This window comes from Cydia strobilella, chromosome 21 (genome assembly GCF_947568885.1).
Source record: "Cydia strobilella chromosome 21, ilCydStro3.1, whole genome shotgun sequence".
NCBI classification, from domain to species: domain Eukaryota; kingdom Metazoa; phylum Arthropoda; class Insecta; order Lepidoptera; family Tortricidae; genus Cydia; species Cydia strobilella.
In genome coordinates this window covers 6,957,511-6,973,664 of record NC_086061.1, presented here as the reverse complement: position 1 = coordinate 6,973,664, position 16,154 = coordinate 6,957,511, and the positions used below count along the sequence as shown (strand labels likewise).

The 16,154-nt window shown below is 37.0% G+C and overlaps 2 protein-coding genes across 2 annotated transcripts; one reads left to right on the top strand and one right to left on the bottom strand.

The window, feature by feature from the left end:
* Positions 1-248: 248 nt before the first annotated feature.
* Positions 249-3,902, bottom strand: LOC134750852 (death-associated protein 1). The gene is made up of 2 exons (XM_063686087.1): positions 3,715-3,902; positions 249-1,981 (listed from the first exon to the last, which is right to left on the bottom strand). Exons 1-2 carry the CDS (start codon positions 3,764-3,766, stop codon positions 1,731-1,733), a joined length of 303 nt encoding a protein of 100 aa, XP_063542157.1. The 5' UTR covers positions 3,767-3,902; the 3' UTR covers positions 249-1,730.
* A 2,104-nt stretch (positions 3,903-6,006) lies between these two features.
* On the top strand, positions 6,007-15,491 carry LOC134750871 (waprin-like protein). The gene is made up of 4 exons (XM_063686110.1): positions 6,007-6,217; positions 13,157-13,219; positions 13,708-13,863; positions 15,210-15,491. The coding sequence occupies exons 1-4, from the start codon at positions 6,214-6,216 to the stop codon at positions 15,311-15,313; spliced, it is 327 nt and encodes a 108-aa protein (XP_063542180.1). The 5' UTR covers positions 6,007-6,213; the 3' UTR covers positions 15,314-15,491.
* Positions 15,492-16,154: the final 663 nt, after the last annotated feature.

The following is a 16,154-nucleotide window of genomic DNA, read 5'->3' as shown; positions in this document are numbered from 1 at the left end:
ATGGCGACTGTACTATGCCTAGAAAAGAGTTAATGTTGTTTTTTTAACTCCTTTTTACTTTTTATACGAGAATTTTGTATAAGTACATTTATTGTATTGTTTATTGATCTCAAATCTCAATGATAATAAATTATTTAAAAAAAGCCATTGTTTTATTCAGATAGGTACTAAGGGATTTATTAGAATATAATATAATAATTTAATATAATATGCAAAATATTCATATACACACAAATAAGAGCCAAATGATTTCATAGTTAAGTTTATTAATAACTAGGAAGATATATAAAGCATAAAGACAAAATAATGGTCCCAAATACGAAGAAACAAACAAGCACCTATACTTTTAAATAACAATACTTAAATTAACAAGAATATATTAAAGAATGTTTGTAAAATGCAACAAGTGAAGTGCATAGCTATGCATCGAAAAATATAAATATAAAAGTATAAACTCTTAAATATTAATATTAAAACATGTCATAATTTAATTTAAAATAACCGAATAATAATTTAAAAGTATGAGTAAATCAATCCAAACCCTGTGAACATTTTCTGTGAGTGAAATAAAAAATATATTATGAGTTTATACATTAAAATGAAGTAACAAAAATAATGTTAAGTAGAAAGGAAATGTGTCATCGTCAGGAAAAGGAACCTTAGTGTAGTCTACTACACTAGGCTCTTTTTCTGGAAAGACATTAAATATAAAATTACAATTATGAATTACCTATTGTTAAATGATTTTTTGTTATTCTTTTTAAATATTTATTACTTTTTTTTATGACTTATCATGTTTATGTACATGTATGTACTGTAAGTCTTAATTTTATTTCTATTCTAAACACATTTCTTATTTCTAAAAAATATGGTACCATTTACTTGGATCTATTTATACAATAATGTATCCGAGGTTACAAAATAATGCATCCGAGTAAACGGAAACATTCATAATAGTTGACTCGTAGCACTGTAATTATCTATAGTTAGATAACAGCAAACATTGACATTTTATTTTCTAAATGAGCACACAATTTTTCATACAAATGTAAAAATAGCCTTGCATTGATTAGGTTGATATATTTAAATTGAATTTAACAGAAATTGATTTTGCTGAGTGTTAAAAGCATATGCGTATATATAAGAGATTTAGTATTTTGGGAAGAAACAAAATGTTGGATATAAAACCTGGATTGCCTGAAGTGAAATAATACCGTATAAAATACTCAGTACTATATTTACCAAAGCAAGCAATACTCAATAGTTCAACTATACGAATCTAATCAGTAGGCTAATGAGGCAGACAGCTCACATTAGGTGTTCAAATTGCTGAAGTATACTGTTACTTAACCCTTTGGCCGCCAAAGACGTCAGCTGACGCGCCCGGCCACAGCCCAATATCAACCTTCGTGTACACGACCGGCGCGCGCCGTGGCGTGCAAACGGGGTTTCACCTTAACTTTATTAATTTATAATAATGCTCTAAGATTTTCAACACAATAGTTGTATTTGCATATCTATATAATATCTTCAGGATTAAAAATAAAAATCATGACAATTTTGTTGTTGTATAATAGATTTTGTAGCAAGATCTATTTGCTACAATGAAAATGTAACTATTGTTTGTACAAGTGTTTCAGTCCAAAAAAAAATTCTTGTGCCGTTTTAATAGAGCACCTAATGGTAAACTGAGAGATGTTGATATGCCCATTCGTAGAAGTCCGATGTGTCTACTTCCTCGGTTGTTGGATGTTGGGTTTTGGCGCAACATTAATGTGAGTGGGAGGCTTCGGACTGTGAGCCACCTGCGCTGCTATTGGAGTGAAGTCAGCGTTCCCTCGGTTTGGGGCCCCGGAGATGGACACTGGGTTGGACGGAACTGGAGATGGTCCTGACAGGCCAGTCAAGTCTTCATTTGCTGGTTCTTTCGGGTTGGCGTGAGGAGTCTTGTGCTGTGTGATTCTCATGCCACCAGCCTTAACTGTGAAAGAAAAATTTATAATTTGAACCTATTATTAAAATGACAGAACTAAGCATATAAATTAGAACTAAAAATGTATACAATTAAATAAATATTAGGTGACATATTACACAGATCAACCTAGCCCCAAACTAAGCAAAGCTTTTACCATGGGTGCTAGGCACCAAAATAAATACTTATATAGATAAATACATACTTATATACATAGAAAACACCCACCCCAAACGAACCGCACCCTGCAGTTCCCAGTGCGAAGGTGGCCTGATGCTCACAGCATTTCCACACTGGATTACCATAGACAGCCTTAGCACCAGGAATGACTTGGAGCAAGGGCCCTGTCCCCTCTGCCTGAGATGACGGCCTAACTCACCATGTAAAGTTATTATTGTAAGTAATCACTGGACACCCCTGCTAATATTATAAATACGAAAGTAACTGTCTGTCTGTTACCTCTTCATGTTTTTAATCACTTATGATGAAATTTGGTATGGAGATAGTGAGTTCTGACTCTGAGGGAGGGCATAGGATAGTGGTTTGAGTTCCAAGGGAGGATGTTGGATAGTGGTTATCAATCATCATCATCATCCAGACAGACAAAGTTGCGGGTAGAAGCTAGTTGTTTATAGTTTAGGGAAGTAAATTATGTACTGCCATTTTCCTGGTTGCATTTTAACAGTTAACAATTCTGCTTAGCTATGTATTCTATAATTTGCATAAGTATGTTACTAAATAATGATGTCCAATTTATTAAGTTTAATATATTTCAGTACAATTCAAAAGTAGAATAAAATTATTGATATTTTTTTTTTATTATATAGGAGGCAAACAAGCAGATAAATTGCCTGATGGTAAGAGATTACCATCACTCATGGACTCCTGCACCACCAGAGGGATTGTAAGTGTGTTGTTGGCCTTGAAGGTAGGAGTACATTCCAATCTTTTTTAGGGTTCCGTACCCAAAGGGTAAAAACGGGACCCTATTACTAAGACACCGCTGTCCATCTGTCTGTCACCAGGCTGTATCTCATGAACCATGATAGCTAGACAGTTGAAATTTTCACAGATGATGTATTTCTGTTGCCACTATAAGATCAAATACTAAAAAGTACGGAACCCTCAGTCCGACTCGCACTTGGCCGGTTTTTGAGTGCTTGAAGGTCATATTTTTTTCGTGTTACTAAGTTTTTATGGGTAATAGAAAGCATAGAAAACGATTTTGTTCAATATAATGCAATTATATTACATTTAAAGTTAAATTTTGTAATAATTTAATTACAAATATTTAACACACAATGAAAACATTCTTAATCCAAGGGTGTATAAATGATGTGTGTATACTTCTACTGCGCCATAATGGCATCAGATCAGCAACATTTTCACACATAGAACAGCCAGGGTTACTTTGCGTAGAAAAGCAATTAATAAATACCGGTGACTACTCATTGACCTTGAAAGTACGATTTGTTTATAACCTTACGTGTATATTAGTCGTACAAAGCAGGTATAAAAATTACGTCATTAAATTCTACTCCAAGTATTACAAACAAAACTTACGAGCAGACAGATGTGATAACTTTACTAAAGTAACATAGAACAACATTACAACATGAACTCCATTTTGAATAACACCATATGCTTCCTACGTGCAACGAGTTCAAAATAAACACGTTTCAAAATAAAATGCACGTAAAGATTACATGTAAACAAAGAACTTTTTAATCAGGTGAACTCACCTGCAGGAGGGTGTCCTGCCTTCAGTTGAGTACTTTCATCAGGGGCAGACATTATTATTTACTTAAAATGTTCCACAAAATGCACTGGAAAGGTAGAAATCTGATAAGATTATAGCGTATAAGCGTAAATACGAGAAATTTGTCAACGTGTAAGTAGGCACAATGACACGAGCGCGGTGAAACGTCAAACATATTTTCACCTGGCAATATAGTGTCAACAGACGACCGCACCGGACCGCGATATTAGTGCGGTCAAAATATCTCTTTCTCGCTCTCGCTTAACGGACGTACGGTGGACGATCTTACACACGATCGAACGTGCGCCGGACCGCACCAAGGTAGAGGTCCAGTGCGTCTGTAAATACTTTCGATACATAGATCTAGTATATTTCTATAGATGCGGCCTACCGCGTGCGCCCGTAAGGGATAGACATAGATGATGTCATAAACGTGGGGATACCATATTGGTAAAAATTACCCCAATATTTGATATCACGTTAAGGCGATTACCCTGGAGGCAAAGTTAGCTTGTTTGACGGTATTAAAAAAATGTTGAATAAAATGTCAATAAATACGTTTTCAGAGATAATAAAATATGACATTGATGCACATTGATGCATCAAGGCGGTTTGTTTTCATATGATCTACCGGGAAACACGAATCCAAAATTTCGCTATCTGCCTCTTTATCGCTCGAATATGCAAGTGACAGAGATGTTAGATAACGATATTTCGATTTTCTTGTTTCGCGATAGACCTTCAGATTGTGGTAGCGGCGCCCCCTACGCAGAGCTTCGCGTAATATTCCCTATTTCATTGGAACTAATTTCTTACACTGGCAATAATTTTAATGATAGGTTGTTAGGTTGTCACATACCATCCATATTGTCACTCAAAGATATATATGTTGTCACCAAGAACGTATAGAACGTAGTGATTATATGCTCTTTGGTTGTCACTGTTGTCAGTGTCATTGTGGCGGTTTACTTGAATAATAAGTGTTGAATATTAAATAATAAATAACAAAAAGTGTCCCAAACTATACATAATCAAGAGCGAAACATTGTAAATAATGTAAATTGTAAACTGTTGGAAAAGAACCGATCGGGAAATTAAACTATTTCGCTACGAAACATTTCTATATGAAACATTTCCAGAGCTGACAGGTAAACAAATCAAACTGTCATTATAGTCTGGTTAATACGAGTTGGTTATTGTAGTGTTATGTTATACAAGCGAGGAAATTAAGTAACAAAAATGAGTGACTGAAAAATATTTGGACGACCAATCTTAAAGTCTGGCTAGGCTCGCCGAGGCGAATCGCAATAATTCGCCTTCTATACATTTACTATGAAACTGCGTCTATTGATGAAGAGCCGCGGCGCGTCGAATCGAATTTACCATTCATAGTAAATGTATAGAAGATTATATAGACTATTGCAATTCGATTCGATTCGCCTCGGCGAGTCTAGTGGACGCCAGCCTTAACAATCTTGTTCATTGACTATGTATAGGTACAGTCGAGTTCATAAATATGTATACATTTTTTCCCCTTATTGCAATGGATTAAGGTGAAGAAATGTATACATATTTATCAACTCGACTGTACCTATAATGTAATTTCGACCTATGTGTGAATTGTGATGCGCTGAATGCGTAAAACAATGCATGATTTTTATACGATAAAAAAGAAAAACGACAAAAAAAATGTAAACACCGAATATTTGGATTCTGATTTTGATTACGGTGAATAAAAGTATGTAAGTCAAAAAAACGAGTTGCCAATTCACATTGCTCAGAATATACTGAACTGTTGCCATTATAATAGTACATTGTGCAACATGGAGCGTAAGTTAAATATTGCAAACGAGAGTATAGTTAAATCGCGACGGCTTGCCGGAGCGATTTATAGACTCGAGTTTGCAATATTATTACGCCCCGAGTTACACACAATTGACACAATGTTTTTCATCGTACTTGCGATACAAAAATTAAGTATAAAGACAAAAAACTGTTAATTATAATACTAGAAATTCCCGAGGGAAAACGCTTTTTCTATAGTTCCGCTAAGCCTGCGTAAAATTCCACATTTACTGAGCGAGTGTGATAAAATGAGAATAATAGCGCCCTCTTGACAATGATTATATTTATATTCCTGATCAGGCTTTTAGGTACCTACGGTACTACACAATTTACTGAGTTTTAATTGGTTTTATATATATATATAGGTAAATTCATGGCCCGAGCGTGGCCCCGATTATGTATTTTTGTTTCAGGCTAAATTACTCAACGTTGATTGGTAAACCCTATACGGTTAAACAACCAAAAACCGCAATCCCTACACAATATATGATTCCCTCTAGTTTAACTTTGATACATATCAGTGCTTATGAATCAGCTATTTAGTATTTAAACGGCGGATGAAAACCTGACTGCCAAGTGCCAGTGTCCTGGCGACTTTAACAAGTGGTGGACTGTGGAGGTGTCTACGTTGTATGAAATGGGTAAATATTTATTTAGCTGTTCTGTTACAAATGTTACAATACTTACATCAATTAGAGTTTAATAGAAGAAATGTAAAGAATCATTTTACTTCTTAGATAATCTACTTACTGTTAAATGTCGAGGTTTCGTAACATTAAACTAAACTATGAACATTTATTTAACGTTACTAAATGGTTACTAAACTATTAATTTACTTAACATTTGTATAAAAAATTAAAATACTTCTGTGGAAGTTTATATCTAAGACAAAACACATGTGGAACTGTACCGAAATACTTTTATTATGTATTTATTGAAAACCATTTGTGTCCAATCCAATAGGTAATACCTACAGTGTAAACTTTTGCGAAATATATCAATAACAAACGCCTAGAATAGTCGTTTTATGGCCTCTACAAACCTCACCGATAATCGCATGCGATTTGCAACAGGTGTATACATTGCGGCATTTGATCGATCGATTGAATTTGTTGCTACTACACTACTTAGCCAGAAATGATCTAAAATCGCATGCCATTTGTTGCAAAGTCTGTAGAAGCCTTTACACTGAGAATACTGAGATCGACACATTTTACAATTTAAAATAGACATGCATGTACCTACCTAAGTACGCGGTAATCACGAGTATGCGGATCTGCATGCAAATTGTATGGAAATACCGCAAGTATCATGGGCAATGGGCAATTAGGCAGATTGCACCAGGAGCGGGTTTGTAAATGTTTCAATAGTAATATTCTGATTATAGGTATTAAGCTTCTGTACCGTTATTTGAAGCCTATATTTTAATATTTGAGAGAGCGATGCAGTTTGTCAGTGACGAGCGGTTCCGGTTCATGATTGTGCTGACATCTACCGGCATGTTTCCACTTTACCAATTTCAGTTTTAACCCCCTCCAACTCCACCAGCGACCGTGGCGTGCGGCCTCGGATTTAGTTCATTGGCGTTCTGTTTGTCGGAACGTTCGGTTCACTACAAAAAATTCTTAGAAATTCTTAAATTCTTAGAATTTTTTGTAAGTACTAATTAAAAGTATTTTTTTTTTAAACGGTGTTACCGTTCGATTATTAATATAATTTAAATTTAAAACATTTGACGGACAGCTCGGGTTCGTTAACGTGTTTAGAGAAGCTGACACGTGATCGATTCACATCGCGAGCGCAGCGCAGCGGTCGCCGTAAGTAAGCGACTTTTATATTATTTTGTTTACCGTGAATCGATTCGTCTTAAGGCACGGAACAGGCCCTTGAAAAAGTGAAAATGGCAATTTATAGGCCTCCGTCTTAGTGTCCTCCGAAAGGGAGGTTATAACGGTTTCTATTTCAAAATAGAACTGCCTAATTTCAAAGGTCTTAAACAGACGCGCTCTATGACGTCGTAATTTATGCTAAGTAATCACTGTGTGTTTGCATTTAGTATTTTTAGGCTAAAGTAATTACAGTGTTAATGATAGTGAGATATACCTATGACCTGATATTTTCCGTGCATTTCCACATTTTCTGGTACTGTGCTGCTGTAATAAAAATTATTTTCCTTTGCATTGAAATCGAAATATCACAAAAATAAAGAAATGCCATATTTGGTATTGGCACCATTCAACAGTTACTCTAGTCGCTTCCAAACTAGGGTCCTATCTGCCTTAACGTCGACGAAGCCCAGCTGTCGCTGGGCTTCTATTTCCGCTCTGAAGAGCGAAAGGTAACTAACAAACCTACATCGAAAACCTCCCTTTTCGATCTTTGTGTCTATAGTCTTTGGAAAGTTTTCTCTTAAGTATTGCCAACTTTGGTTGCACGGTAGTCACGGTACCGTCAGCACCTTTTTAATTTTATTTTCAATTAAGGGTTTTGTACCTAACAATAAATACTTAGCTGTTAAAAGCTGCCTGCTAGTTCAAGCAAGGGATTGGAAAGTGAAACTCTTGTATGTAAAACTGAGGTATCTATCCAGTTTGTGTTGTTATGAATTTTGGTTAATAAGTATTTTTATACATACAAAATGTTGATTTCGTATATATATGTATATGTATAACAGCATACAGGAGGGCACTATTTTACCCTTTGCTATAACAATAACTCTTGTGAAAAACTGAGTAACGTAATTGAAGCTGGGAGGTCTGGTGGTTACGGAGCCGCTGCCTGCACAAGGCATACATTCCTGCTGCATAAGCAGAGTAGTACAATGGTGCATTATGTTCTGTTGACTTAGCATACTCTAAGATTTCCCACCTGCGCAAGGTGTGGAGAAATTTACCACCATAACGTAACTTATATAATGGATATCCGCCAAGCCCTAAATACTACAGCAATTACCCACTGCGCAAGCGGGTATTGCCGGAAAGTTTATTAAAATATGTGCTGATAAGCTATGCTGTGCTATGCTTTAGAATTCAAATAACATACTTAAAATTTCCTGCCTGCGTAAGGCGTGTGAATATTATTATTTAGCCAGCTGAAGACCCGTCGCCTGCGCAAGGCGTGCGAGTTTCATTATCATGAGAAGCTAGTAGATGAAGCAAAATACTATAACACTGGTATAATACAATCAACATGGCCCCAAACGCCAAGACCTTTTATTACCGCCTGCGTAAGGCGTGTAAAAATGATTAGTCATTGGGCGAAAAGCTAATAGTTCGACATTGTTCTGGAACTGTTGTTACTGGGTTTTTAGTAGTTACAGTTACACTAAAACTGTTTAAGCTAGGTATATTAATATCATACAACATGCCTGCGCAAGGCGTGCAATATACATTAGCCTGCTGTGCAAGCGCGTAGCAATTAGTTCAGGAGTTTATTAACCAAATATTGCTACTACAAAGCAAATATGATACAAGTATACATGTTTTTCAATGTGTAAAAATGATTCGCCTCCATGTAAATCTCTGCCTACGCAAGGCATTTGAGAAATTATTTACACTTTCGTTTTGCTGCAAAAACACACCTCACTAATAAACATCAAATTCTCCCGGGGAGACCCTAAGTCTTAATATTATAAGACCCTAAAAAGATAAAATAAGTAACACACTCACTGCCAGCGTCCCGCTAGGCGGGTTCCCTTTCGTAGACGCTTTTCGCTACATACTGTTTTTCTCGTGTTATTAGCTACGCTAGCAACGCGTAGTTCGCTCTGGCATTGAGTGGGTTAACTGGCTTTTAGGGCAGTAAGATTAGAAATCACCATAAGCACCATGAACCCCGTTTTTAACAAACCAATCGATTGGGTTAGAAGTGGGTTCAGACGCGGTTCATTCAATCAAGCAAATAATTGTGTAATTCCTATGCCAGGGCCAAGGTCACGATTTTATAAAGTTCATGATACTAATCGTTGAACTAAAATTTTAAAATTTAATTTTGTTTGCCATAACCAGCGGGCCGCCGCGGCGCCACATATGATGCAAGTCATTGCGATTGCAAGTTAATGGGCCACTAGTGCCTGAAGTTGTTAATTTTTTCATTCATTTTCAGTTTATTCATTCATTAAAAGGTAGAAATACATTACTCTTGACTGGCTCAGGCCAAAAATTCATCATTTAAATGATGGGATTAATCCCATGTGGGTCAAAACATTAAGAGAAAGGTTCCTTCTCTGCATATAATTATAAATGTTTGATACAATGTATCCCACCTGCAAGGGTGCATTGTAAGAAGTTAACTTTAGATTCCCTTAACTTTGCATTGTCTTCAGGAAAGACGTGAACGAGGTAATCAAATTACTATATGTATAAAATGTGTATGACTCTCACATTGCAACTCATCTACTCAGAGTATCAGTCCAAATGAAACAAAGCCATTTTGTTTATCAATCCAGATGAATAACACACGTTAATGATATAAATGTCCTAGATTCCCTAGACAACTTCAGGTTAACAACAGAGCCCTCGCAGGCTCGCACGTTTTTAAGGAATGGGGACAAAGGTCATTTTCTGGAAAACTGATCCAATCCCTTAAGTTAATAAGCTGAAAGAATTTACATACATGTATCAATGGGTTAAAATCCAACAATATAAAAAACGGTCAGTTTGTTTCTTATCAAAAGTTAAAAATTACTCAGGAAGCAGTAATAAGGTAATCTCGATGGTTATTACTGTACTAATGCTCATTAATGGTGTCCGGTGAAATTCCTCCCATATTTATTGTTTTTGGTAACAATATTTTAAAAACAGTATTAGCTTTGCGAGAATGGTACAAATACATGCGCGAATCAGTAAGCTCACTCAGATAACTATTATTTAAATCATCCTAATATAGAGGGTTGATAAGATTTAAAGCTAGGTGCCTGCGCCATAGCCCAGGCGGCAGGTTGAATTGGTGCTCAAATCACGTTTGACACTTTAAGGCACTTCATTTGAAAGCTACATCACTATCTTTCTTTCGTTTCTCTTCAAAAACATAAAAAGAAGAAGGGTGCTTAATGCCAAATGATTGAAGGCTGATCATTTTACACGCGAAGGTCATTGACCTTACCTACCTAACCCGCCAGATAATAACATCAGTTAAATCTATAATCTATATAGGTATATAAATATATCTTGCTCTTTCTTGAGCTTGCACTACGGGTAGTACAAGTAATCCCGAAATAAGGTGCTGTTGTAGACAAAACGCCCTAGCTTTGTAGCCGTCTTCCGGGTAGCATGGCTGTTATAGGTTGAAATTATGCGAATGCAAATATTTGTTTTGAAACACTACGCAGATCTGTCGTCTATGCACGGGCCAAACCTTGGCTAAACAGAAACGCAAACAGAGTACCTAATGTGTAAAATATCAAACGGCACAAAGAACCAAGCGGAAGAGCAATTCTCTGGACAGAGCTTAGATTCAGTTGTTGTAGCTGGTTAACCGGAATTTACGGGGTTTTTATTACCAATAATACAGCACTTGCTTATGACTTTGATCAGATACGGTCACTACGTGTTTAATCTAAAACCAAAGGCCAAGTTAAGTTATATATGTCGTACGCCCTAATATACTAATATTATATACATCTTGCAGGATGTTACATATTTTCACAAATAGTAATGAGAGGAACATCTTACTGTTATTCTTGCGGTAATACAGCTCTCGGATTAATATTATACTAACCATACCGGCTCTAATTATTGCTCGTGTAATAAAATAAAACCACATAATAGGTTGGTAAGTATGGGCTTAGGCCCTAGAATATTTTGGAATACTCTGTGGAGTTAGGCTTTACCAACATAGCGACTATCATAGAAAAGTTTAGTTTTATACAAAATGTATATACGTATAACAAGGGCATTCACATTATGAATAGCTGAGGCTCAGCTGCTGAGCACTGTACCTACACAACGACAGAGAGTTCATGTTGGGTACCTGGCTGAGGTAACTCCTTCAGATGGGCAACAGAAAGTTGTTATAGCCCTACCGAAATTAACTTGTCAACATAATATCATTCACGATCTAATTGTTATTCAAGATTGTACCATAGCTAGAAAATAATGGTAGCTAATGAGTTAATCCTTTAATTGATTGACCGAAAGCCCTGATCACGTTTACACTGTGGTGACAAGTGCACTTTACATGTTAATTACCTGCCTCAAATACTAAGACTTTTAAAAAGAAACAAGTGAGGCTCGGAGGAATGTATTGAAAACTCGTTTTTGGGTGCCTGTAAAATAAATTGTATCCTGCCTTATCATTACTAATGTCGGGTATTATTACATGGGTAAATGACACTTAAAATTTTCAACAATCAAGGTTTATTTTCCTCGTTGCAAGGTAAATACGTTGAATACAATAATAAATATTGAAAAAGAATACAAACACAAATTATGGCCTGAATACATTTGTGGGATGGATGAAATAAAATATAATAAGGTTGTCAGAAATAATTTTTAATAAACATACTGATATCTATATACATTCAGTTTTTGACAACCCTAATTACCCACCTATAAATAATTAGGTGTAGTAAAATATGTCACTTCACACTTAGCCCATTAGTCTATTTCACATTCATCCATGTACCCGGATTGTTAAGTGCACTTGTACTAGTTGTTTCCACCAGTTTCACTTATGAGTATAAATGAGTCACATAAGTCACATTGGCGTTTTCTGACCACCAGGCGATCACAGACACGTCTCAAATATTAAAATATAGGCTTCAAATAACGGTACAGAAGCTTAATAGCAGCGTTTTACCTTACAATAAAACGCTTATTAAGCGAAATACCTTATTTGAAGCCTATATTTTTAACTTCGCCTGTGGCTACAACACTCAGTTGCAATAAACCACATCACTTTTATTTTATTATGCCCGTTGAGGGTACTTTTGGCACGCTGCATTTTAACCTATACCATGCAATATGCAAATAGCAACATCTACTGTCTTTACAGTTCAATGCCAGTGCATACCAGTGATACCAGTGTATGTCTTTGTTTTATTACACATCGGAATAATAAATGAACTCAACCCTTTGGTAAGTGGTATATTGCAACTTTGTTTTATTATGGTATATTTTGAGACCCAATGAACTAAATCCGAGGCCGCACGCCACGGTCGCTGGTGGAGTTGGAGGGGGTTAAAACTGAAATTGGTAAAGTGGAAACATGCCGGTAGATGTCAGCACAATCATGAACCGGAACCGCTCGTCACTGACAAACTGCATCGCTCTCTCAAATATTAAAATATAGGCTTCAAATAAGGTATTTCGCTTAATAAGCGTTTTATTGTAAGGTAAAACGCTGCTATTAAGCTGGCTTTCCACTATGGCGGAGATGAACGGCAATGAGAGGAGACGGGCGGGAATCAACAAATAGCATATGGTTCTTCTCCGCTCCCAAATACCAATTTTATTGGTTGCTTGCTTCCCGCACGCCTTATCTCATCTTCGCCATAGTTTAGTGGAAAGGCAGCCTTAAAAGCGTTCTTTAATTTAATATACGACTAGAGAATGAGAGTTTTTTTTTGGTTTATTTTTCAGGATCCCTAACTTTGTTGTTCTCTGCTTTGGCGTTGTTGCTGGTCGTCGCTTACACGGACGCGGGTAAGGCAAAATATATTAAAATTGAGTGGACTTGAATTTTTTTATTAAGACGTAACTATCCAATTCAGAGTATTTTTCAAAAATCTTTAGTTTTAATAAAATTCTAAACATATGACTACAAATGTTCATAACATAAAGCTATTTGCGCCTAGTTACCAAACATTCTGTAATTTCTGTATAGGTTATTTTAAACTAAATAAGGTTTCGGAGGAAAGTTGGTAATGTGACACGGCGTGTATTAACTATAGTTAAGTAATAACCGTTTATTCGCTTAACTTAAACAATTCCATTTTGAGTTGGACCAATAAAAGTCTGCAACGATTTTGATAGCACACGCTGTGCATGTGTTATTTTAAACGTCAAACTTCCATGAAATTATAACGTATAAATAACACTTGCACTGCGTGTGCTATCAAAATCATTGCAGACTTATCTTGGTCTAACTCTAGTAAAGTTTACTTTGTCTTCCGATTTGAATCCCTTTTCAGACCGCCAGTGCCCCCCACCCTCGAAGGTGTACAGCCGCACCCCTACATGTAAGGGGGATTACGACTGCAAAGGCGGCAAGCTTTGCTGCCTCAACCAGAGCAACGAGAAGTCCTGCTTCGAGCCCGTCAGCCATGGCGGCGCTGGACGATACGGACGTAAGTTCTTACGCAAAATAGTTTTGATTTAAATATTTTTCTACCCATTGACCGCCAAAGACGTCAGCTGACGCGCTCGGCTACAGTCCAATATCAACCTTCGTGCATTTCGACAAGGTTCACTATGCCGCGCCGCACATGACCGTCGTGGCGTTCCAAGGGTTAATTAAGTACTTACAATATTATCTGTTATAGGTGGGGAGCTGGCGATGCTAAATGTGTGAATCGAAAGATTAGATGATAAAAAAGGTTATACAAAGTTTTCTTTTCCAGCGAGCAGTAAACCGTCTACAAAAAAAAAAATTGGATTTGGTCGTTTTGGTCCAAGTTAATGCCATAAGTTTTCTATAACTTAATATGACATTTATTTTTACGCATTCCCTTAATCTGAAGACCACAAGTTCGACTCTCGATTTTCAAATTGTAACCGTCAGATTAAGGAAATGCGTACAAATAATTGTCATATTTAGTAAATAGCACAATTATAGCATTAATTCGGTTCGCGCCATATTACGTTACTGAAACTATAGTATTTTTCAAACATGATGGGTACGGTGGCAGATGAAATCTGGCGTTGTAAGATTATAAATTGTATGGAGATGACATCAGTCCCCGTCACCATCCTGTTTAAAAAAGACTGCAAAAATAACAGTTTTGAATGATTCACGGTTAGTTTCACTAGACTCATATTGACCCGATTGACCGGGATATATAGACCGTGATTACCTTTTGTATTGTTTGTGAGCTCCTGATATCTCGACGCATTTGCATGCATCTTGTTCACGGGTAACTGAAGATAGCGGGTGGGTGTCAAAGTTGTGTAGACCGCGCTCGACGACGAACGGCACCAACGACAATAACGAGCAACGAGTGTGAACGCAACCAAACCAACGAGTGTGGATGCGACCGGTGGTAACGATGAAAGCGAACGCAGCCGACGCGCACGAATGAGGTTAGACCGAGCGCAGTCTACACAACTTTGACACCCACCCGCTATCTTCAGTTACCCATGAACAAGATGCATGTAACTGCGTCGCAATATCGGAAGCTCAAAAACAATAAAAAAAAACAATACAAAAGGTAATCACGGTCCATATCCCGGTCACTATAAGTCTATTTGCAAAAACAGTATACACCTCACACTAGGTTCGAACTAGTTCGAAGCAACAAAGTCATTCCAGCTTTACGTGTTTAGAGGTAACTAGTATTACCTACCTACTCTGAAAATTCCGCCATTAGATGACCCTTGCTCTATGGTTCCTAGTTGACTGAGAAACCCTAAAAATGTTTTAAGTTACTTTTGGTAGAAGTGTCGAAGTTTTTTAAATTATTTTTTATTTTTTCAGCGGGTAACAACGAAGGTGTCCTCTGCGAGGGTCGGATATGCCAAAAGGGGGAGGCTTGCGAGCTTGATCCGAAAACCAAGAGGAAGAGATGCGTCCGGAAATAATTTAGTGTACTAAGATTTAATTGCACACATTGACCTGGCGGGTGCAAGGAGCGGGTGCACGGAGCGGGCGCCGGGCGCACGCACGCGGGTGCCATTACTGCCATTGTACAGTGAGGTTCGTAATTTCAAACCTCACTGTACCTAGGTAAAAGCCGTCAAACGCGACAATACTACGAGAACTACTACCTACTACTCACTCGCTCCGTGCCACCGCGTCAGCTAGCGAACGCCCTAAAAGTGCGACCAGATTATCGTATCCCTCATCCCTCTACAAACCTAAAGGGCCTCTACAAACACTCATGCGCGAATCACGACGCGAAGCCGCGAGTATGTGTGTGTGCCCTTAACCGATATCTGCATGCGAACAAACTCAATCGACCGATCAAATAAATAAATAAATAAATAAAAATCATTTATTTCAGACTATTAAACAGTCCATACATGGTTAGCAAATATTACAATCTTATTACTAGTGTTAGTATAGGCAAACGACGTAGCGGCAAACCATGTACAAGATGGGACGAACACATCAAAAAAACGTCTGGAAAAAACTGGATCCGAATGGCTCAAGACAGAGACAAGTGGAAATCGATGGAGGAGGCCATTACCCAGAAGGGGTCTAACGCACAAAACAAGAATATATAAAAAACCTAAAACAAATTTCAAATAAAAATGTTTTCTTTATACAATACGAGTATATGTAACTAGGAAAACTCAGTGCTTAGAATAAAAGGCTTTTTTATTTTTATTTTATTTTATTTAGTATAGCATAAAAACTAAAACTAAAAACTAGACGGCGAGTGCATGCAGCCCCTGCCAACGGTTGAGCATGGGGCCATTT